Genomic DNA, 22,685 nt, shown 5'->3' with positions numbered 1-22,685 from the left:
AGGCATGTAAAGTAAAAAAGGCTACAAAACTGGGACACTTTCACAGTTGTGGGACACATGTTCACAGTTCAGTGACATGTCTTGTTTATTTTTGCTATAAGATGATGTGATGTCTTTAGAAAGCTAAGAAAATCCTTGTTTCAATAGTATATGAAACTCAAAATGCCCTTTGTTATTAATGTTTCACATTTTGTTCATTTTGGAAATAAATTCTATTTGAATAAATGATATTTTTGAAAGCTAACCTCACCTTTTAATTGCCAAATAATAACATACACTCTTACCAGGGGTCAAAACAATGCCATTTACTGCTTTTTATATAGAAATAAAATGTATATTATGCATAATTGAGTTTGGAATTTTGGCCCGGCCCCCCAACATATTTTCAGCTGCTCATTCGGCCCCCTGGGAAAAATAATTGCCCACCCCTGTTGCTACACCCTGAACAATATATATAGGACGTTGAATGGGCCATAGTAATGTCAATTTAGCAATACAATTTAAAAAGTTATAGCCCTGCAAAGAAGGGGAATTTCTCCATGTTAAATAGGGCTGGCGAGGGATGGTAAATTATGAATTTAACCCCGGCGATCAAAGTGTTAAGAACAAATCCTTATTTACAATGACAGCCTGGCGAGAGGACAAAACGGCCTCTCGAGAGGGTAACAGGGAAAAGGGGAAAAAAATAAATGGATTAATTCAATAAATTATTAAACCAAAAGGAACAATCCAAAACGGCCTCTCGAGAGGGTAACAGGGAAAAGGGGAAAAAAATAAATGGATTAATTCAATAAATTATTAAACCAAAAGGAACAATCCAGATAAGACTATTGGGCATAGACTATACATGCATCACAGAGGTAAGGGAAATAATAAAAACTCACCAAACAACCCAATAAAATGACTAGGTATGTAATGCAGGAAGCAGAACAGACAATTTACCTTTTTAAACGGCTGGGTGACGGTTGCAGTTGTGTGTAAAAAGTAGTGAAGGGGATCAATTTGTCCATTTTCAAAGTCTTGCATCTCGTTCCAACTGCTGGGAGCAGAAAATTGGAAGGAGGATTGGCCAGAGGAAGTGTTAACACAGGGAACATCTAGATCTAGATATGGTGAGCAGTCCTGAGTCATGATGATATGAGACCTCTGAAATTCCCCTTCCTCTGTGTTCTACCAGGTGTTCTGGTGATCCAAGACCCAACATGGGACGTCTGTCATTAATGTGCCTGTGTGTGCTGGTGACCTTGTACAGCCGCAAGGGGGTGCTCTCCCATGCCCCCTTGGCCCCCTCCTATGGGGAACGGGGCTCTGATCTGGGCATGCAGGTGTTCCAGAAAGTCGTCCGCTCTAAGCCCCAGGAGAACGTGGTGCTCTCCCCCCATGGAGTGGCCTCTATCCTCGGCATGCTGCTTCCAGGAGCCCATGGTGAAACCCGGAGGCAGGTCCTCACTGCTCTCAGATACAAGAAGAATGGTATGGACCTCGGTTAAACTTCAGTGGATCTGATTATGAGATGCAAAGGAGTTCTCCTGTAAAATCCAGGGCTCCGCTTCAGAATAAGTCTGTTGAATGCAAGCTGAACTCACTTTTCAGGCTTCATAGTGTTCAGGTTGAATATGTATACCTTGAGAAAACATGACTTAGTAAAAAATAAGTAAAATATTCCAACTTTCTCCTCTCCAGGCCCATACAAGATGCTGAGGAAGCTTCACAAGACCTTGACGGCCAAGTCCAACCAGGACATTGTTCTCATCGCTAACGCCATGTTCACCCAGGAGGGCTTCCCCCTGGAGGAGGCCTTTGTTGCCACCAACAGAGCCAACTTCCAGTGTGAGAGCAGGAGCCTGGACTTCAGTCACCCTGTGGTCGCTGCAGACGCCATCAACGTCTGGGTCAACAAGACGACAAAAGGTACAGGAGAAATGGCTTGTTCAGTACGGGGTTGGTAGCTTTCTTTTGTCTGCCTTGACTTTGTTGAAGGTGAGGCGGAGTGAAGAAGTACGATACGAGTCTTCCACTGTCCATTCAATTAGTATAAAAGGAATTTGCCTTTCTTCAGAGGATTAAAAATGACAATAGACTCATGAATGATAACCGTCACAGCAGATTTATATCGAGGTCGAGTTCACGGAGTACTCGCATGGTAGGTACAATTACAGGTTCTACAGACACTGCAATAAATAAATAAAACGAATATCCTGTGTAGAGAGCGAGTCGGATTTTCAACACTTAAATATACTTTATTTAACCTTCGGGAGGTACTAGGATGATGAGCAGAAGGTTTGACTCTAGAGTTGAGATCCACTGGGTCAGAGATAAGGGTGTGGAAGTGTCTCGATTCTAAGATGCATCGCGATGCGGATGATTTTGCATCGATGCAGTGACGGAACATAATAGATTATTATAGCCTAACGTTGAAAATTGTAGTCTCAAATGCGAGTGAAATGCTTGCACTGTCGAGTCTTGACTTTAGGCACATAGCGTGCATATAACGTAGAACAACATTGGTTATCAAAAGTTAGACATACGTTGTACCTACTTACTGGTCACAGGAGTCTTCAATAACGTTTGGATGGTAATGCATTTTGTGAATACATTTGTCGAAACAACATCTTTGTTGGCAGACACTGCTCCTGCTATCTTAAAGGAACACACCAACTTTTTGGGAAATTAGCTTATTTGCCATCTACCCTGGAGTTAGACAAGCAGATGCATACCCTTTTCTTCTCTGTGCGTGCAGTAGGCTTAGGGAACAGCCGCACCGTTAGCCTAGCTTAGCATCATTCACTGGAAGTAGGTGTGCCAGTGTAGCCTAGTTCCCAACAGTCACAAAATACACTCCAAATACAACTCTAAAACATTCCTGTAAACATGTTGTAACCTGTGTATATTATATATTTTTGCCGAACCACTGCTGCCTGGGCGCAGTGATTTCATCACCTCAAAAGCCCTGTTGCTTTAAAAAGAATCGGGGCCCCAGGCAGCAGTGTTTCGGCAAAAAATAATTCCGAGTATATATCTGCTTAGAAAACGAAAATGAAATGTGGTAAATACACAGGTCACAACATGTTTACAGGATTGATTGATTGAAAACTTTATTAACAGATTGCAGAATGGGTACATTACAGTATGGCTCAATACACACTTGTTAACTCTTTCAGTGCCACTCACGAGATTTCTCTGGTTTTTTTATAGGTGGTTGCGTGCCACTCACGAGATTTCTCGGAATAATAATTTTTTTTTTTTTTTTTGCGATCTGAAAAATTATTGCATCACCCGAGCCTACCCGAGTATAGCCGAGCTGCGCCGGTGATCACTGTGGAAAAAAGCGCCCCCTGTCGTCTCCCAGATGACATAAGTGATTTTGGAATGTACTCAATGAAAATGAATGGGGAAAAAAATCCGGTACTCCACATTTTCCAGTTCACTGATCCAGCCGGGGTTACCACAGTTCATTCTGGAGCCTCAGATCCCCGCGGATCATGGAGATCTACAGTGTCGCGTTGGATCCATACACGTATCGATTTTTTCGAATGGTGATCAGGAATTGGAATATACCAGTTGGATACCATCTGATGTCAGGTAAGGACTCTATGTTATCAGTGGTAGGATAATCAGAGTAAGTTTGATGAAGTTATAAGCTGTTTTGTGAAATGTCTTCTTTCGGTTTCACTGTAAAAGTCTGAGGAAATCAACGGAGCGATTATCAGTGCGCGGCCGTAATGTGCTTGCGTGCACGTATAATATTGATCATCTAGCGTTTATTTGAAAACTTCATAAAAAGGCAGACGAATATCAACGTTGTGGAATATTCCACTAAAAGACGATTTTCCAGAATGAGCTGTTTTTTATATCAAAACGGGGGCTTTTCTAACTGCTCTGAAACGGAAACGACGCGATAAAAAAACAATCTGCCTTCACAGCACTGACTGGAAAATAGTCTTTGATAATGCGATGGGCAGATTAGACACATAGCCATAATTTAAAACATAGATTAGGCGATATTAACGTTAACATTGGCGCCGATGGTGGCATTCAAGCGGTAAAACGGAAAACCAGGCGTGGCACTGAAAGAGTTAAGGGGATGCAGACCAGAGAAAGACTTTAGTCTTGTTTACATATGATCAGGGTCCCCCATTTTCAATTCATAATGAAAGTTTGGGAGTTGTATTTGAAGTGTATTTCGTGACTGTTGGGAACTAGGCTACACTGGCACACCTACTTCCAGGGAATGATGCTAAGCTAGGCTAACCGTGCGGCTGTTCCCTAAGCCTAATGCATGCACAAAGAAGAAAAGGGTATCTGCTTTTAATAAGCTAATTTCCCAAAAAGTTGGCATGTTCCTTTAACATTAGCAAGCTAAGCATGCACAGCGCGACCTGTGTAACGTTAAGGAACTTGTGTTCCGCTGCGAACAACTTGGTTTAATCCAAACATCCTTCAGAATATTTGTATATGAAATAAGACATTCGGCGATATCGGACTATTTCCCATTCTTGGTGTTTTCAGCTGACACTGTTGACATGCCCACTATGCAAAGCTAGTGCTCTGGTCATGCATCCACTCAACTCATAGAAAATACAGCATCAGGCTATTCTAAAAGTATCGATACTAATAAAATGTATTGAGTATTGAACCGTTTTTAACAGCTGGGTATCGAGATACCTTTCTAGTGTATCTGTAAGTATCATGCAACACTAGTAAAGACATTGACATTCTGATTTAAGAACGTTCTAAATAAAAAATAAATAAAAAAACTGCTCATTTACCTGGGATGCTACGTTGGCACTGCCTACCTTCACTGCAATGCAAAATCAATGGGAAGAATGGCTCATCACAGTAACGTTAGTACAACTGCAAGACAGCACTGCGAGTCCTGTTTACTTTTAGTAACTCAGAAGTCATGGAAAGAATGGCGCTCACCTAGACCACATGTATTTAGTGGTTGTAACTTATCTTCGTGGTGCAACCTCTTTGAGCACTAAGTATTTAAGTGACTGACATTCTGAGCCGTGTTTATACTGTAGCTACGTTGGCTAAGTATTTAAGTTATTGACATTCTGAGTTGTGTTTCGCACACGCATACTTATGCCTATCCTCCTGGCCAGTGGGGCCTTCTACGCTTTGGCTAGATGACATCGTCTGGCATGATGATGGATGGATGGGTGTGGTTGTAGTGTATATATAGATTGCCTGTTTATTTAAGGACTTGGTGAATCCTCCAGACTACAAACATAGACTATAACGTTATTCATATGACCCAGGGCAATTCAGTCAATATTAGTGAAGACCTGGAGTCTGTAATGTAATCTTTGGGGGAAGAGCTTGTATTCAAAGACTTCCTAAACACCACCTACTTTGAGTCAAGCCTCCTATCGGCTTACATCCATTCAAAGACTACAGCCACCAGCTACCATGTCTTAACCTTTCTCTCATCCTCCAGTCGGATCCCTCCTCTCGCATATTTTAAACGGCGTCTGACGGCTCTCTGTATCCGAACTGTCTTCTTGCATCCCACCACCACCCCATTATGCTCCTTGGATTTTAGATTTATTAGGGTACATTTGAATGACAATCATCAAAATAATAACATAATAAATAAAGGGGGGGGGGGGTGTCAGGACAACCTTGGTATCAACAACCTCGGGGCTGACATCGCCCTGCTGCATAACCAGCCTTCACTTAATCCTACCTCAAACCCTATCATCACATTGTTGTTGTCGTCATCATCCTCAGCCATCATTGAAACAAACTTCAATGTCCTGAAGCTGGAAATCTGAGAGAACCCTGAATATTTCACCTGGATATCGCATCCGGGGCTGCTCCATCGATAATTAATGGGATCCCCTGGCAGTGTGGGCCCATTTACCTGACCGCAATACCAGACCTCATCTTGTGAAAGGAGCTAGTCTTCATATTTTATGGCGCCATGAAGTCTGTGTCCCACTTATGGTCTCTACAGAGGAGCCCCAGATCTTATATCTAGGTGACCTCACAAAGTCAATGGTTCTCCCCCCTTCTCTCTCTTTGAAATTTAGGAGCGCTTGGGGAATTTTCACAAATATTAAAGGGGCACTTGACCAAAAAAACGTTTCATTTTGCACATAATCTCACACACATCCCAAAACTCTAAACTGTTTTGCACAGGTTCATTTAGTTTGACAGTTATTGAAAATAAATGCTTTTGAATATGGCCACCAGTGATGTCATCTGGGAATCCTTGTTTTGTGTTAATTACAGCACCATGAAATGATGTAGATGAAAAAATAGCAATACATTGTCTTGTATGGACTGCTTCTATTGAGCTGTAATTAACAATAAGAACACAATGATGCAATGTCCCAGATGACATCACTGGTGGCCATATTCAAATGAATGTACTCTCAATAACTGTCAAACTAAATTAATGTGTGCAAAACTGTTTGGATGTTTTGAATGTGGGTGTGATTATATGCTAAATGAATCAGCATTGTCTTTTGGTGAAGGGCCTTTAACTGAACTGTCCTGATGCACAGGAATAACATGAGGATTCTTAGAAATGGATGGCATCCCCCTTTTTTATTAGTCAAATTTAAGAGTACCTCAGACAAACAATGTTTTCAAACATTGGATGGTAAGTGGGAGCGTTGTGTACATTCATATTTAAAGACAGTAGAAGTTGAGTACTTTCTGGCGATGTATTGCATTCACACTCTTGAGGGATTTGGATTGCCTTAACGACTGCAAACACATGGGCTGTCCAGAAAAGTTCCCAAGAGTTATATGGTGCTTGTCTCAAGGGCTAAAATGTGAATGAACTTGAATCGAGACCTGATCTGAATCATGTCCATGTACGTCGGTGGCGCTCTAGGTCACATCCCCAGTCTGGTCAAGGCGGACATGTTGGACCCGGCTCTGACACGCCTGGTGGCCGTCAACTCAATCTACTTCAAAGGACTGTGGAAGTCCCGCTTCCAGCCAGAGAACACCAAGATGAGGACCTTCAACGGAGGCAACGGGAACGTGTCCAAAGTCCCCATGATGTCCCAGCTGTCAGTCTTCAACATCGGTAAGTGGCAGTGTTGTGGTTTTGAATGTATTTTTCATTCATTTTTATTTTGTTTACGTTTTCGATTCATTTTAGTTTTAATAGTGGGTTTGCTAGTTTTCGTTTTTTATTGTTTGAAAATGTTAAGATTTTTTTTTTTTTTTTTTTTTTTTTTAATTGGAGGTATTTGTCAGGGGAGAGATTAATATTTTCAGATTATTATTATTATTATATCTTTTCTTTCAGTCAAGAAGAAGTAGTTCTGCGTGTACCCTCTTTGTTACAATTTAATTCCTGAGTCAGGCTGGAGCCTGGTTTGGTGGACAGATTCATATGCAGAATATGAACTCTCGTTACGGCTGCGCAAATGTTTGTCTCGTGGACCCACTGACATTTCAAAATGGCATCGTAAGTTTTCATCGGAGGGAACAGTGTTTCATTAAATTTCCAAAACAGGGAATCTGGTGTTCCCTGGTCTATGCAGATAAAGGTAGAAATGGTCGTGTCCACATGTATCATAAATCAATCTTTCAGCTTAAAAAGATGATGTAATATTAATATCGTATTGCCCTAATTTATATATAATATAACAGATTTTCACTTTTTTTTTTCTCTCGTATGACACCTGATTTACACCAAGGGGATCAATAAAGGAATAGCTTAATCTTATCTTCTGTTTCATGATGCTGTGGCAATTTGTGCTAGTTTTTCACGAGCATGAGGTCAGATCTTGTTTAGCTATAAAGTAATGGCTGGCTAGATGTGCCCACGTCACTAAAATAGTATTGTATCCCTCTGTGAGATGAAATTATATGCCAGGCTGGTGTCTATTTACACTAGATGAATCCCTCTGGGTAATAAGCGGGGCCCGCTGGGACAGTGCTACGGATTCTCATGCAGGGCTAGAATTAGGCTAATGCTGCGCTTGTCTGACACATGACACATAAGAGATGCTAGTAGTAGTATATTGTATACCAAAGGCTTGAATTTGCATAGTGTAGGAGTTGTATGCTACACATGAGATATTGTTCTGTATTGTCTTATTGTAATGTTAATTGTACCAACAAGAAAAAAGAGAATTTGCATAGTCTCTCTCCGAGTCCCTCCGTTGCTGTTCAATTAATGTACCACAAATTCATGTTTAATCTCTGAGAATACAGTTTTTAAAATGAGAGATTACCGCAGTAAAAAGAAAAAGCAATCGCCTGTGGACAAATCCATATAAACGAGATGGAGTCACATTTTATTATTCATTACATTTCTTTAATGGGGAAAAAGAAAAGGATAAAAATTGAGTTTCTCATATTCAAAACTGTTTAAATCCCCTGGGTATACGGTTACAGTGTGCCTTTGGAGCCATATATATACAGTGAGTACAATTGGAGCCATATTGTCGTGTTTTTATGACTACGTGTGGTATTTTACTTTGATTCATTTATGGCTGTTTTTTAAAAGCCCAATTTCACTCTGTGGGCACATTTGCATGAAGCGTCAGCAGTGTGGAGCTGGTATCGCTGTGGTTTCCACTCGGCTGACGGCGGCCCACACTGCAGCTCGTCCCTGGAATGGGAAATGTCGTGTACAACTGCAACTCAAACCCATGCCAGGAGAGGAAGCGGTACCGTTAACAATGACGTAAAAGTGACCATAAAGTACTTTTAGGAGCTACTCGTAAGCTTAGATCAAAAGGGATGTGTTTTACAGTCTGTAGATGAAATGTTCATGCCTCTGTTTTGAAGGATTGTGTGAGAAGTAGCACCAGGCACACATGCTATGATGCTACCTCACCTGTTGAAATGGATTCCTGTACAATCTGAAAATTCAGTCGACAGCAATTCGGTACCACAGAAGGAATCCAATCAATAAATCATTCATTCAATCAACATTCTAAACCTCAGCCTGACCCGTTTGACCTCTTCACCCTTGACCTCTCCTCCTCCACCCAGGTCTGGCCAGCACCCCGTCCCCTCAGAGTCTGAAGTACAAGGTGATAGAGCTGCCGTATCACGGCAACACAGTGAGCATGTTGATCGCCCTGCCCTCGGAGGAGGACACGCCCCTCGCCGACATCATCCCTCACATCAGCACGGCCACAGTACAGAGCTGGACCAAGCTGATGCTCCAGAGGAAAGTCCGCCTGCTCATCCCCAGGTAGGTGCACACTTGAGATGGGCACTAGTATGTTTTCCCAGATGTGAATTACGCGTGAATTATGTAGTGCTCGAATACTTGTTTAGGGAAATCTATTAGAATGCATTTTAAAGCGCATGGCAGCAGCAATAACGAGATATTGCATGGAGTCACACACAGACGCTACCAATTTTATTATGTCTAATAGTCTATGAACGCTAGGCAAAGTGGGCGATATCTTGTTGACACAATTTTGAAATGCATGAACACGAACCGCGTTTTTATCTTTTAGATAATGCTAAGACTCTACATTCCAACTTTTCGTGGTACTAGAGTACTATCTATACAATCCATACGCTATCATGCTCCACAGCTTCCAGTGTTGTCTTCCTGCAACACTCACGGGTCACACCTTGTCGGATTTCAGAGATCGCTTTTAGTGGATGTATTTGGTGGTAACCAAATTAAGAAATATATAAAAGATTGAGCACTCTCAAAAACCATTTGAGTTCAGTTGAAATGGCAAGTACTCTTGACTAGGAGGAAGAAAGAGGAGATGTCCATTACCTCCTGGAATAGTTGTGGGGTATAATAACATACTGTAGGAGCAGATATACTGGGCTCTTAACAGGTTGAGTGCCAGCCGTGTTTTCCTATTTACCCCCTTGAGTGCCACCACCCACTTCAATGATAGAGCTCTCATATTTGCAAACGCATAAACTATGTCTTAAATTATGGCTATGTGTCTAATCTGGCCGTCGCTTATCAATGACTTGTTTGCAGTCAACATTGTCGAAACGTCTTTTATAATTGGTTCATTTCCCTTTTATACCATTTTGAAAAACTTGTTTTTTTTAACTCTTTCAGTGCCACGCCTGGTTTTCCGTTTTACCGCTTGAATGCCACCATCGGCGCCAATGTTAACGTTAATATCGCCTAATCTATGTTTTAAATTATGGCTATGTGTCTAATCTGCCCATCGCATTATCAAAGACTATTTTCCAGTCAGTGCTGTGAAGGCAGATTGTTTTTTTATCGCGTCGTTTCCGTTTCAGAGCAGTTAGAAAAGCCCCCGTTTTGATATAAAAAACAGCTCATTCTGGAGCATTCTATGAAAATCGTCTTTTAGTGGAATATTCCACAACGTTGATATTCGTCTGCCTTTTTATGAATCGTTTTCAAATAAACGCTAGATGATCAATATTATACGTGCACGCAAGCACATTACGGCCGCGCACTGATAATCGCTCCGTTGATTTCCTCACAGACTTTTACAGTGAAACCGAAAGACATTTCACAAAACAGCTTATAACTTCATCAAACTTACTCCGATTATCCTACCACTGATAACATAGAGTCCTTACCTGACATCAGATGGTATCCAACTGGTATATTCCAATTCCTGATCACCATTCGAAAAAATCGATACGTGTATGGATCCAACGCGACACTGTAGATCTCCATGATCCGCGGGGATCTGAGGCTCCAGAATGAACTGTGGTAACCCCGGCTGGGCTCAGTGAACTGGAAAATGTGGAGTACCGGATTTTTTTCCCCACATTTTCATTGAGTCCATTCCAAAATCACTTATGTCATCTGGGAGACGACAGGGGGCGCTTTTTTCCACAGTGATCACCGGCGCAGCTCGGCTATACTCGGGTAGGCTCGGGTGATGCAATAATTTTTCAGATCGCAAAAAAATAATAATAATTCCGAGAAATCTCGTGAGTGGCACGCAACCACCTATAAAAAAAAAAAAACGAGAAATCTCGTGAGTGGCACTGAAAGAGTTAAAGTTTCAGGAAAATATAAACGCCCTTTACTGGAATATTCTGAAATACACACAACTGTCATTTTTCGGCCTATTTATGAATAGTTTTCAAATAAATGCTAGATTATCGATAGTATATGTGTACTTATGCACGCTATGTAAGTGGGCTGAAAAATCTAATCTCTTATTTCCTGATCTCACACACACACACACACACACACACACATATGGCACACGCTGATATCTCTGTGAAAAAAAGTTCTGATTATCCTAAGACTGGTAAAACAGATTCCTTACCTCAGATCAGATGTTCTCCAAAAAGATTATTCCAATTCTTGATCGCCATTCCAAATATCGATCGCGTTTATTGATCCAACGCTGGATACTGGAAATATGTATTCCACACTGTTTTGGCTCGGAAATTACTTCGATCCTCTCGGGTGCCTTGCCCGAGAAGTAAAATGAGGAAGCTGGATTCCCCCCCCCCATGTGTTTCATTTAGTCTAATCCAATGGGGTGCAGTACAACAGGGAGAGACAATAGGGGGCAGTATTTTCCCAATGGAGCTCAGAGAGAGTTTGCAGCACTAACGTGAGACTAGATTGATGATGTATGAATTCAAATCGCTAATAAAAAAAAACGATTAAGAACGAGATCTCTCGTCGGCTGGCATGAACTAACGATAAATCTCGTCGCTGGCACTCAAAGTGTTAAAGAAGCGCGATGGCACATGACTTTTAAAACGGTATTGAACTTTGGTTGAACCTTGGTTTGTGTAGCATCCTCATTGTGTGTGTGAAGAGGGGATAGTGGGGTGGTTAAGAAGAATCATTCTCTTGCTGGTGATTCGGCCAACATTGCTGTTTTTTGGAGGCTGTAGTTAGTAGGCTTGCCGTGGTATTTGGTGATACCGGTGTAACCTTTTTAATTATATACACGTAGACAGACGGACACAGCAGATCAATGTAGTATTTCGGGGCACTGGTACTGTTTCTCTGGACACATGCGTAATCATTCAGCCACACCAACTACCTCTGACTCTGTGTGGGGGGGTGGGGACTACTATTGGAGGAATGGAGTAGGTTCTTTTTGTGTCTTGTGACTGACTGTTTCTATTTCTTACATTTTGTGGTTGCTGTATGGGCTTTTTTGGAAGCATGATGTAGTTTTAATGAGGATGCTGCTGCCATCTGTTTTTTTGTGTTTTTTTTCTTTTTTTTCTGCAAGATTATATTCAAAAATAAAGTTAACTTTAACTCATTAATTGCCAAACCCGAGATAAGTCGGGTTAACTCGACATGCGTTGGCTGCCACTGCCAGACCCGAGATATCTCGGGTTTTGGTCGTTTATTCTTTTATTCGATATTTTTATTAATTATTCATCCAGGGACCTTGGTGTTACCATAGGGAATGAGTCTGAGATCGCCAAAATGCAATACCGGCGGTATCGAGCACCATTTGAAACCTTGTATCTTGGCCTGTGCAATGGTCAAATGTCACCGGGCTCACTTTTCTTTGTTGGGCGAATGGAGCGGTTATAACGATCGGATTGAGAAGTGTCAGATGCTCCCGATGCATGATGTGTGGTGGATTATGTTGGCGACATGATCGACACCAATACTGGGACTCGCGATCAGATAATTGGAATATTCTTTTTGGGGTACATCCTAGTGAAGGTAAGGGCTATGTGATATCAATCCTGCGTTGATCCAACCATGTCTTCACCCTGATCGCATCATGTGTGTGTAACGTTACTCCACAACGTATGCCGTTGGTGACGATCAAAGCATCAAAAAACGACCCCCCCCCCCCCCCCCCCTTTTCATGCATTCATGATGAAACATAATACCTATGATATCGATCTCATCTGGGAATAGTAGCATGTACAGGCAAGAAACGGCAAAGTTTATAGAATTGATGTATATGGGCTATTACCCAGCCTTTCGGGAATTACCCCAGACCATGCTATAACATACTTATATTCACCATGGTATAACACGGGAACGTATGGATGGAACATTTGATTATTTTTCACATATTGAACGATAGATGGGTGATGTCAAATGGGCCATAGTATTGTATCCATAGCTATAATGTAGAATATATTTATAGCTCTACAAACAAGGTGATGCACTCTATCTTTTAAAGCATGGCATTGCTACGACGACTAATAGCTGGCAGTCAATGAGTTAATGAAAAGGAAAACGAAAAAAAAGACAATACAAAATGTACACAAGTAGAGAACCCATCCCCTTGAGGTCCAAGCTACCACAGTGGATTTCAACTGTATAGGGAGGTGTTAGTGGTTACGTCATTGCTGTTTCCAGCCGGTCCACCTCGTTTGAAATTGCAACGTATTTGCCCATTTCTAAATCGTCTAGTTTAAAACGAATAAAGCATGAACATTTGCATGGTGTACCTTTCTGTGTGTATTCATCCACAATCTATAGCTCAACATGAAAATATTCGCAATTAATCGTAAAATAATTACGTCGAATTTTATTTCAACCGAAAATGCTTAAACAATAATGTTAGTGATAAAAGGGAACAAATTTTGTGCAAAAATGGAAAGCTTGCTAATGTTCATGAGGCAGAATTGTTACAATAGCGGGGCGCCCAAGTGGCCAACCATGTAACGCGACGCAGCCGACCCGGGTTAGATTCCCAGACCCGGCGTCCTTTGCCGAATGTCTTCCCCCCCGCTCTGTCTCCCGTTCTTCCTCTCTCTCTCTCTCTCTACCAGACTGCCCGGTAGTAAAAACAATAAAAATCTACCAAAAACATAATACATTTTTTTAAACAATAGCCGATAATACATTTTCCCAATGATAAATCCCTATACGGGTGGACCTTGCGGGCGGTCCAAAGTGACATCAGACTACACCTCCCTGTAGCCAGGTTATTCCATATTGTAATTGTCCATGTATGCAAGCTGTCGAAAGCTCTAAATACACAATGTCCAGGTTTCCCTGTTTTTCAATATTTACTTTATTTTCGTGTGTGTCCGTGTGCCCAGGTTCACAGCCGAAGCAGAGGTGGATCTGCAAGCCCCCCTCTCGGAGCTGGGGATCAGAGACATGTTCAACGAGGGCAAGGCCGACTTCAGACACCTGAGTGAGTGACGTCAGATGCCTCCAGCATCACACAGAGCCTCTAAAAGCACCCCCATCAGCCTCGCTCCGGGTACAACCGTGACTAGAAAACATGAAAGCATCGCTGGTTGTTTACCAGGATTAAGAGCCGCAAATAACCACGACTTTCATCTAGATATCCGCATGAAAGGCTGAATCATGTTATGTTGTGTTATGTTGCCTTCCCCTGACGAAAGATGAATGAGTTTTAAGTGACCCTTTTCCCCCCCCTTTTTATTCCAAATGCGCTGGCGCCCCCATGTGGTGTACTGTGTCTTGTGAATGGAAGTTTACAGAATGAATGTTGAATTGAGGATTCTGTTGGGTGTTTTCTCAGGTGCGGAGCCCGTGCACGTATCCAAGGCGCTTCAGAAGGCTAAAATCGAGGTCAACGAAGACGGGACAAAAGCAGCCGCTGCCACAAGTGAGCTTTGTTTAGGGACCCTGTCTTGGGTGGTGTTTACTCTGTTTCTCGTCTTGAGTGGTGTTTACACTTTTTTTTTTGTTAGCAAACATCTAACACTGCCTTTTATATATTTTTTTGGTTTGTTTTCTGAAGAAGGATTTAGAGGGGATGGTGGCTTTTCTAGGGTTCTGGGCACTTTTCCAGCAGTGACAATGGAGGGAAAAAATTTGAATCATGTTGGGCTGTTGGGATACAAGGCCTTAGTTAAATATTGTCTGACTTTATGTTGCATTTATATTTTATATAATTATAATTAATGGTGTGTAGAGGTTCAGTTCAACTTCAATTCCGATTATTTCGTTTTGAATTGTATGTTTTTGATGCATCATAAAATCTTACATTTTGACTACGAGTTTGATTAATTTTGATCACGCTCTGCCCTCTTTATTTGACCCTCCAATCGCAACTGCTTTTCTCGGTCAAGCTAAGAGAGGGCGGAGCTTGGAATATTAGGTCAATTAACTCCAATTAGTAATTTTACAGATGAATGCAGTTGGGTAATTTCACTGCATTGGTTATTTTTCTACACCTCTTAACAGTGTTATATAGTTGTATATGACGTGTCATAATGTGTTTCTCTCTCTGCCTAGCTGCTATCTTGATGGCTAGGTCCTCTCCTCCCTGGGTCATCGTAGATCGACCTTTCCTCTTCCTCATCCGGCACAATCCTACAGGTATGGCTCCCGTCTCCATGGTTTCTCAACGTCAACTTTTCAGGCTGCCGGGCCACGTTGTTACTAACCCTCAAATGTCCACATCTTTCCACAATCCATGTTTCAAGGCTCAAAATAATCTTTTAAAGGTATTATCTGTAATGCTGTCAAACGGCGACCTCTAGGCAAAAGAGCCCCTCTTGGTATTGCGCTTTGTTCACTTGCGGTTTGTTTTGGTCTGATGTGTGGGTTCACTGGGTTGGAGTTTAGTAACTTACTATACTATGAATTTCTCCATGGCAGAACCAAGAGTTGTGGCCAGCAGTAGCAACCCCCGCTCCCTATACCCACTGAGATCCAACCCAAACATCAGACAAAAACGAAAAATGTGATCAGCCTGGGTCCCACGACGAGATAGTCAAAATAATAATAATTTTGGTCCCCAACTTGAATCTACATTGTGTGGAAGGGGAGAGAAAATGCTCCTACAGTCCTACAACTTAGCTTTTTTCATGAAAAGACCAGGTGTTGCAGAATACATTGTACAAGTGTTGCTAATGTTCTGTATACTCACGGTGTACATCGTACAGGGTGTTGCTAATGTTCTGTATACTCACGGTGTACATCGTACAGGGTGTTGCTAATGTTCTGTATACTCACGGTGTACATCGTACAGGGTGTTGCTAATGTTCTGTATACTCACGGTGTACATTGTACAGGGTGTTGCTAATGTTCTGTATACCGTAATTTTTCGCACTATATAAGCCGCACCTGAATATAAGCCGCAGCAGCTAAATTGAATGATGTGTACATATATAAGCCGCACTGGACTATAAGCCGCAGGTGTTTTAATGTTTAATTACCATATGTAATTAGCATTGGGACACAATTCTGTCGGACAAATAACAAGAATTAACTCATTTACAAGTTGTATTAAGTTTAGCAAATAAGGGAACGGATAAATAACATTTCAATGCAGTCAAAAAAGCAATATTTCGATTTTTACATTTTCAGGTTTGGTCACGTCGAGTCACATATAAGCCGCACCGTTATATAAGCCGCAGGGTCGAAAAATGGGGGGAAAGGCGCGGCTTAAATTACGGTACTCACGTTGTACATCGTACAGGTGTTGCTAATGTTCTGTATACTCTCGGTGTACATCGTACAGGTGTTGCTAATGTTCTGTATACTCTCGGTGTACATTGTACAGGTGTTGCTAATGTTCTGTATACTCACTGTGTACATTGTACAGCCTCATGGCTATTGGTATAATGATACGGGTGTGGCAGCCACGTTCGTCACATTCTTACTGGCGTTCATATTCTCAGTTCATTATGTTCCTCTTAGCTTGAGGTGAAAGTCCATGTTTGTATAAATGTGTTTTCTGTCCTCAGGTACTATTCTCTTCAGTGGGCAGATCAACCAGCCTTGAGCGCAGCTGATCACAGGGACAAACATCACTGGAGCTTCGCCTGCGTCACGATGCCTGAGGGGTGTTCCAGGAAGCAGGATCATCGCTCAGTTAGCAAAAAAAATAACTATCTGGAAATTATACGATGAAGTGTGTTTTCATAAATCAGATGATATCATCAGTCTGTGGCCACAAGATGTCCATTAGAATCAATATCAGAGTTTTAATTTGACAAATTATTCATTATGTCAACACACTTGCCTATAATTCTGTTTTCAGTTATCTGGTTAAATGGATATTCCTGCTTCATGAAATACCCACTGCACAGGGAATGTTCTCTCTCTTTCACACACGTTGGTTGTAGACGTATGTACAATGTGGACAAATTATGATGCTTGTTTTAAGTATGCTTTTTATGTTACCATTGTTTGTATTATTGCATAACATGCTTTATAAATGTTTTGAAATGACTACATTTCCATCTGTTTTTTAATTTTCTTTTTGTATACAGTTTTTTTTTATGTTACATTTTTATAAGGCCATGAATGTCAAATATGTGTATTGTCTGGAATAGGCTATTTTATTTATCATTTTATTTTAGTTTGCTCCATAAGTTATCGAAAGTCAGTTCAAACTCCTACTTTGAATTTGAATGTGTCAAACGTTTAGCTACTTTGAAATAAATGCAGTTTTTCCCTTCATAGGCAGAAAAAGGTGTCTTATGTTATGAAACTTCCATAATATTCAATAAAGTAAATATACATATTTATAACATCCTTATGAGTCTGCCTTTTACATATTTTATTTTTTGGATCTTTTTCTCTCATCCCAATGTTAGTCGTTATGCCAATTCCCAATCCCCTTCCTGGTCGCTGCGCACCTACCCCCTACAGTTGGTCTGGGAGAGTGGAGGCTATCGCATGCTTCCTCCGACACGTGTAGCCAATCAACCGCTTCTTTTTCACCTGGCAGCGCGGACTCTCACTGAGAGGGTGTAACGTGTGGAAGGATCACACTACCCCCCCCCCCCCCCCCCTTAGATCCTTTCCTCGCTGAGCAGGCGCCCCGACCGAACTGTAGGAGTCGCTGTTTACAATGACCAGGACCCACCCACCAGCTTTCCCACCCCTAACACTGCCAATTGTGTTAGTATGAACGACCAGCCAAGCTGGTAGCAATGCCGAGAGCTGGGGCGTTTTATTTATTAACAGATTGCAGAATGGGTACAATATAGTACAGCTCAATACAAAACAACTGCTAAGAGGATGCAGACCAGAAAAATACTTTCGTCTTGTTTACATCGGGGTCCCCCATTTTCAATTTGTCAGGACATTTATGACATACAAGATATACAGAACTGTGTAGTAAAAAGAGATCATAAAAAATATATACATTCGCAGGGGAAGAAACTGTACATTGGGGGGGGGGGGGATTTGGACATTTACAGGGGCCAGTTTCTAATTGTAGCCACCCGTTGGTGCTCTTTGAGAGCGGTTTTGAAGGAGGGTAGGGATTCACATTCCTTCACGGCTGTGGGTAGGGCGTTACACATTATTGTGGCATAATTGCTAAACATGTTTAGTCGCTTGTTTGAGCCAAATCTGGGTTGAACACGATTTGTGGAACTCCCTCTGGTGTTGTGGTCATGGAACTGACCTTTGGGAAGTATTTCGACATGTACATGGCCTCTAGCGAGGCCTTTAACCTTGAACTGGAGAGCCTGGACTGGTCAGATGAACTCAATGGTACACTGGTTGAAGAAACATGGCTTGGTTTCAAAACCAAATTCTCAACGATACTAAACGACATGGCCCCCCTAAGAACCACCAGGGTAAAAAATCGCGCTGAGCCGTGGATGCACTCCGAAATACTGGCCGCTATGAAAACCAGAGACAAAAAATTCTCTGAGTTTCGTAAAAGTCAGTCAAAGCTTACTAAAAGCACGAGCAGTGAACTCCAAGCCCACGTGACTGAACTCAAACTAGAAAGAAACAGACTAAGAAACGACGTAAACTCCATGATCAAAACTGCAAAAAAGAATTTCATCAATGACAAAACTGAGGAAAACAAAAACAAACCACGTGAACTTTGGAAATTACTCAATAATCAACTAGGATGCAGTAAAAAACTTAAAACCAGATTCTCAAACATAAACATAAAAACGGACAACACGCTCATCACAGACAAGCTGGATGTAGCCAATTACTTAAACATTTTCTTCACAAACATAGCCACAACACTGGTAAACAAACTACCCTCCCACTCAGGGCTTTATGGGGTAGAACACATAGTAGCTTACTACAAAAACCTAGGGGTCCGCAAGGACGACTTCAAGCTAGAAATGGTAACAACAGATGAGGTACTCAATAAACTGAGCGCCCTCCAACCTAACAAGGCCACTGGCCATGACAACATTCCCTCCAAATTCCTCAGAGACTCAGCAGCCGCCATCACCCCAATCATCACACACATAATAAACCTCTCCATAAAACAGGGACACGTCCCCAAGGACTTCAAAATTGCGAGGGTGACCCCTCTGCACAAAAAGGGCAGCAAATTAGACCCAGGCAACTACCGCCCTGTTTCTATTCTCACCTCCATCTCGAAAGTCATGGAAAAAATAGTCTACGAACAGGTCGAAAAGTACCTAGCGGAAAAAAATCTAATCTACGAATTCCAATCTGGCTTCAGAACATCCCACTCCACTGACACATGCCTTCTCTATTTGAATGACCACATCAAACAAGAGGTGGACGCAGGCAAATATTGCGGCATGGTCATGCTGGACCTACAAAAGGCCTTTGACACGGTCAATCACTCCATTCTGATTGACAAGCTAAAAGCAATTGGTTTTGATAGTCTATCAGTGAGCTGGATGCAATCCTACCTTGAGGGCAGGGAACAGATGGTGGAGGTAAACGGTACCCTATCCCCCCCTCTCACAGTGAGCTGTGGTGTTCCACAAGGAAGCATACTAGGACCGCTACTGTTCCTAATTTATGCAAATGACATGTCGTCAGCTTGTGACTGCAACTTGTTCCTGTTTGCGGACGACTCAGCCCTGCTGGTCTCTGACAAGAACAAGTTACAGGTTGAAAAAACCCTCAGCTCTGAACTAGGCAGAATCTGCATATGGCTCGCTGATAACAAACTATCATTACACATGGGCAAAACAGAGTCCATTCTCTTCGGTTCAAATAACAAACTCAGCAAGACCGACGGCTTCTCAGTTACAGTGGGTGACAACATTGTCACAAGGAAAGATGAAATTACCTACCTGGGTTCCATCCTAGAGGCTGAATGAATGAATGAATGAAAACTTTATTTAACAGATTGCAGAATGGGTACAATACAGTACGGCTCAATACATACAATTGTTAAGGGGATGCAGACCTGAGAAAGACGTTTGTCTTGTTTCCATCAGGGTCCCCCATTTTCAATTCATATAGACATATATGACATACATGACATACAGATAGTCAGTACTGCTACATCTATACATTTATGACATACCAGATTTGCAAATACAGTACTGTTTGTGATACAGAAGGAGTCAAGAAAAGGGAGTATATACATTTGACGTAGAAACTGTACATTGGAGGTTGGGTGGGGGGGGTTGGGTACATTGGGATATTGACAACCATACTGGGTAATTTACATTGGAGGTGGTTGGGGGGGGGGGGGGGCGGGGGGCATACTGTATAAACAAGTAACACTGTACATTGAGGGGGGGGGGGGGGGAGGAGACACTGTACAAACAAACACAATTGTACATTGAACTATTGACAAAACCATACTAGGTAAATGACTGTACATTGGAGGGGGTTGGAATGATTGGGTTAGGATATTTACAGGGGCCAGTGTTGAATTGCAGTCTCCCGTAGGTGTCCCTTGAGAGAGGTTTTGAAAGTGGGTAGTGATCCACATTCCTTTACAGCTTTGGGTAGGGCGTTCCACATTGATGTGGCATAATTGCGAAACGTGTTTAGTCCCTTATTTGAGCCGAATCTGGGTTTGACATGATTTGTGGAGCTCCCTCTGGTGTTGTGATCGTGGTATTCACTGACCTTTGGGAAGTATTTTGACATGTACATGGGTACCTTGGTCGTGTAGTGTATCTTGTAGACCAGGCCCATTGCAAGTTGTTGTACTCTGTCGTCTACTCTAAGCCATCCTAGGTTGTCGAAGTGGGCAGGGGTGAGGTGGGTTCTAGGAGTAAGGTCAAGCAGTAGTCTGACCAGTTTGTTTTGAGATGTTTGTAATTTTGTTTTTAGCGCCTTTGAGGTGCTTTGGTACCATGAGGTGCAAGCATAGTCGTAGTACCCCTGAATGAGTGCTCCTGCCAGAGTCTTCAGGGTGTTCTTGTTTACCAGAGAGGAGATCCGGCTAATCTCTCCTGTGACAAAATGGCATCCAATGTAATAAAAAAAGTCAACCAACAAACTCGATTCTTGTACCGGATCTCCTCTCTGGTAAACAAGAATACCCTGAAGACTCTGGCAGGAGCACTCATTCAGGGGTACTACGACTATGCTTGCACCTCATGGTACCAAAGCACCTCAAAGGCGCTAAAAACAAAATTACAAACATCTCAAAACAAACTGGTCAGACTACTGCTTGACCTTACTCCTAGAACCCACCTCACCCCTGCCCACTTTGACAACCTAGGATGGCTTAGAGTAGATGACAGAGTACAGCAACTTGCAATGGGCCTGGTCTACAAGATACACTACACGACCAAGGTACCCATGTACATGGCAAAATACTTCCCAAAGGTCAGTGAATACCACGATCACAACACCAGAGGGAGCTCCACAAATCATGTTAAACCCAGATTCGGCTCAAATAAGGGACTAAACACGTTTCGCAATTATGCCACATCAATGTGGAACGCCCTACCCAAAGCTGTAAAGGAATGTGGATCACTACCCACTTTCAAAACCTCTCTCAAGAGACACCTACGGGAGACTGCAATGCAACACTGGCCCCTGTAAATATCCTAACCCAACCCCCTCCAATGTACAGTCATTTACCTAGTATGGTCTTGTCAATAGTCCAATGTACAATTTTGTTTGTTTGTACAGAGTCCCCCCCCCCTCAATGTACAGTTTTGCTTGTCTATACAATGTGCCCCCCCCCCCCCCCCCCCACCCACCTCCAATGTAAATTACCCAGTATGGTTGTCAATATCCCAGTGTACCCAACCCCCCCCACCCAACCTCCTCCAATGTACAGTTTCTACGTCAAATGTATATACTCCCTTTTCTTGACTCCTTCTGTATCACAAACAGTACTGTATTTGCAAATCTGGTATGTCATAAATGTATAGATGTAGCAGTACTGACTATCTGTATGTCATGTATGTCATATATGTCCTGATGAATTGAAAATGGGGGACCCTGGTGTAAACAAGACGAAAGTCTTTCTCTGGTCTGCATCCCCTTAACAATTGTGTGTATTGAGCTGTACTGTATTGTACCCATTCTGCAATCTGTTAATAAAGTTTTCAATCAATCAATCAATCAATAGTGTATCTTGTAGACCTCCCCCATTGCAAGTTGCTGTACTTTGTCGTCTACTCTAAGCCATCCTAGGTTGTCAAAATGTGCAGGGGTAAGGTGGGTTTTATGAGTAAGGCCCAGCAGTAGTCTTTACAGCAGTAGTACACTTTTTTAGTTTATGATAATATAGCTATTTGTATGGAAACATTTGGGTAAATTTAGTACCTCAGACAAAGAACCATACGAGTCTATTTGATGTTTTTAGAGGAACAATGTTTTCAAACTTTATTATCTAAAGATGGTAAGTTAAAGTATTGTGTTCACAGTTAATGACCATAAAGGCTGGTGATATTTCACAGTCCAAGTTATTTGGATTGATTTAATAACTGCAACTACATGGGCTGTCAACAAAATAATTAAAAACGGACATCTGGTTATTCAGTGTAAGTAGAATGCGTAGTAGTCCAGGACCTGGGCCCTCATTCATCAACGTGTTCTACGCACAGATCTGTGCTTACCCTGTGCGTACGATCATTTCTAAGCAAAGAGTGGGATTCATCAATTTCAACTTGAACTTGACTTCGTGCTTACATCT

At 42.0% G+C, this 22,685-nt stretch overlaps 1 protein-coding gene across 1 annotated transcript in view; it reads left to right on the top strand.

Moving 5' to 3' along the window:
* Positions 1-17,365, top strand: part of serpine2 (serpin peptidase inhibitor, clade E (nexin, plasminogen activator inhibitor type 1), member 2) — a 29,206-nt gene extending 11,841 nt beyond the window's left edge. The window contains exons 2-9 of the mRNA XM_084316675.1: positions 1,178-1,473; positions 1,684-1,911; positions 6,851-7,048; positions 8,974-9,178; positions 13,945-14,042; positions 14,397-14,483; positions 15,116-15,199; positions 16,573-17,365. Coding sequence (XP_084172801.1) covers positions 1,203-1,473; positions 1,684-1,911; positions 6,851-7,048; positions 8,974-9,178; positions 13,945-14,042; positions 14,397-14,483; positions 15,116-15,199; positions 16,573-16,610 — 1,209 coding nt within the window. The 5' untranslated portion in view covers positions 1,178-1,202 and the 3' untranslated portion in view covers positions 16,611-17,365. The remainder of the gene's footprint in view (positions 1-1,177; positions 1,474-1,683; positions 1,912-6,850; positions 7,049-8,973; positions 9,179-13,944; positions 14,043-14,396; positions 14,484-15,115; positions 15,200-16,572) is intronic.
* Positions 17,366-22,685: the final 5,320 nt, after the last annotated feature.

Source organism: Notolepis coatsorum (genome assembly GCF_963971535.1).
Source record: "Notolepis coatsorum genome assembly, chromosome: 1".
In the NCBI taxonomy this organism is placed as follows: Eukaryota; Metazoa; Chordata; class Actinopteri; order Aulopiformes; family Paralepididae; genus Notolepis; species Notolepis coatsorum.
Note: the sequence above shows the minus strand (reverse complement) of the source record. Positions and strands in the feature narration are given on the sequence as shown.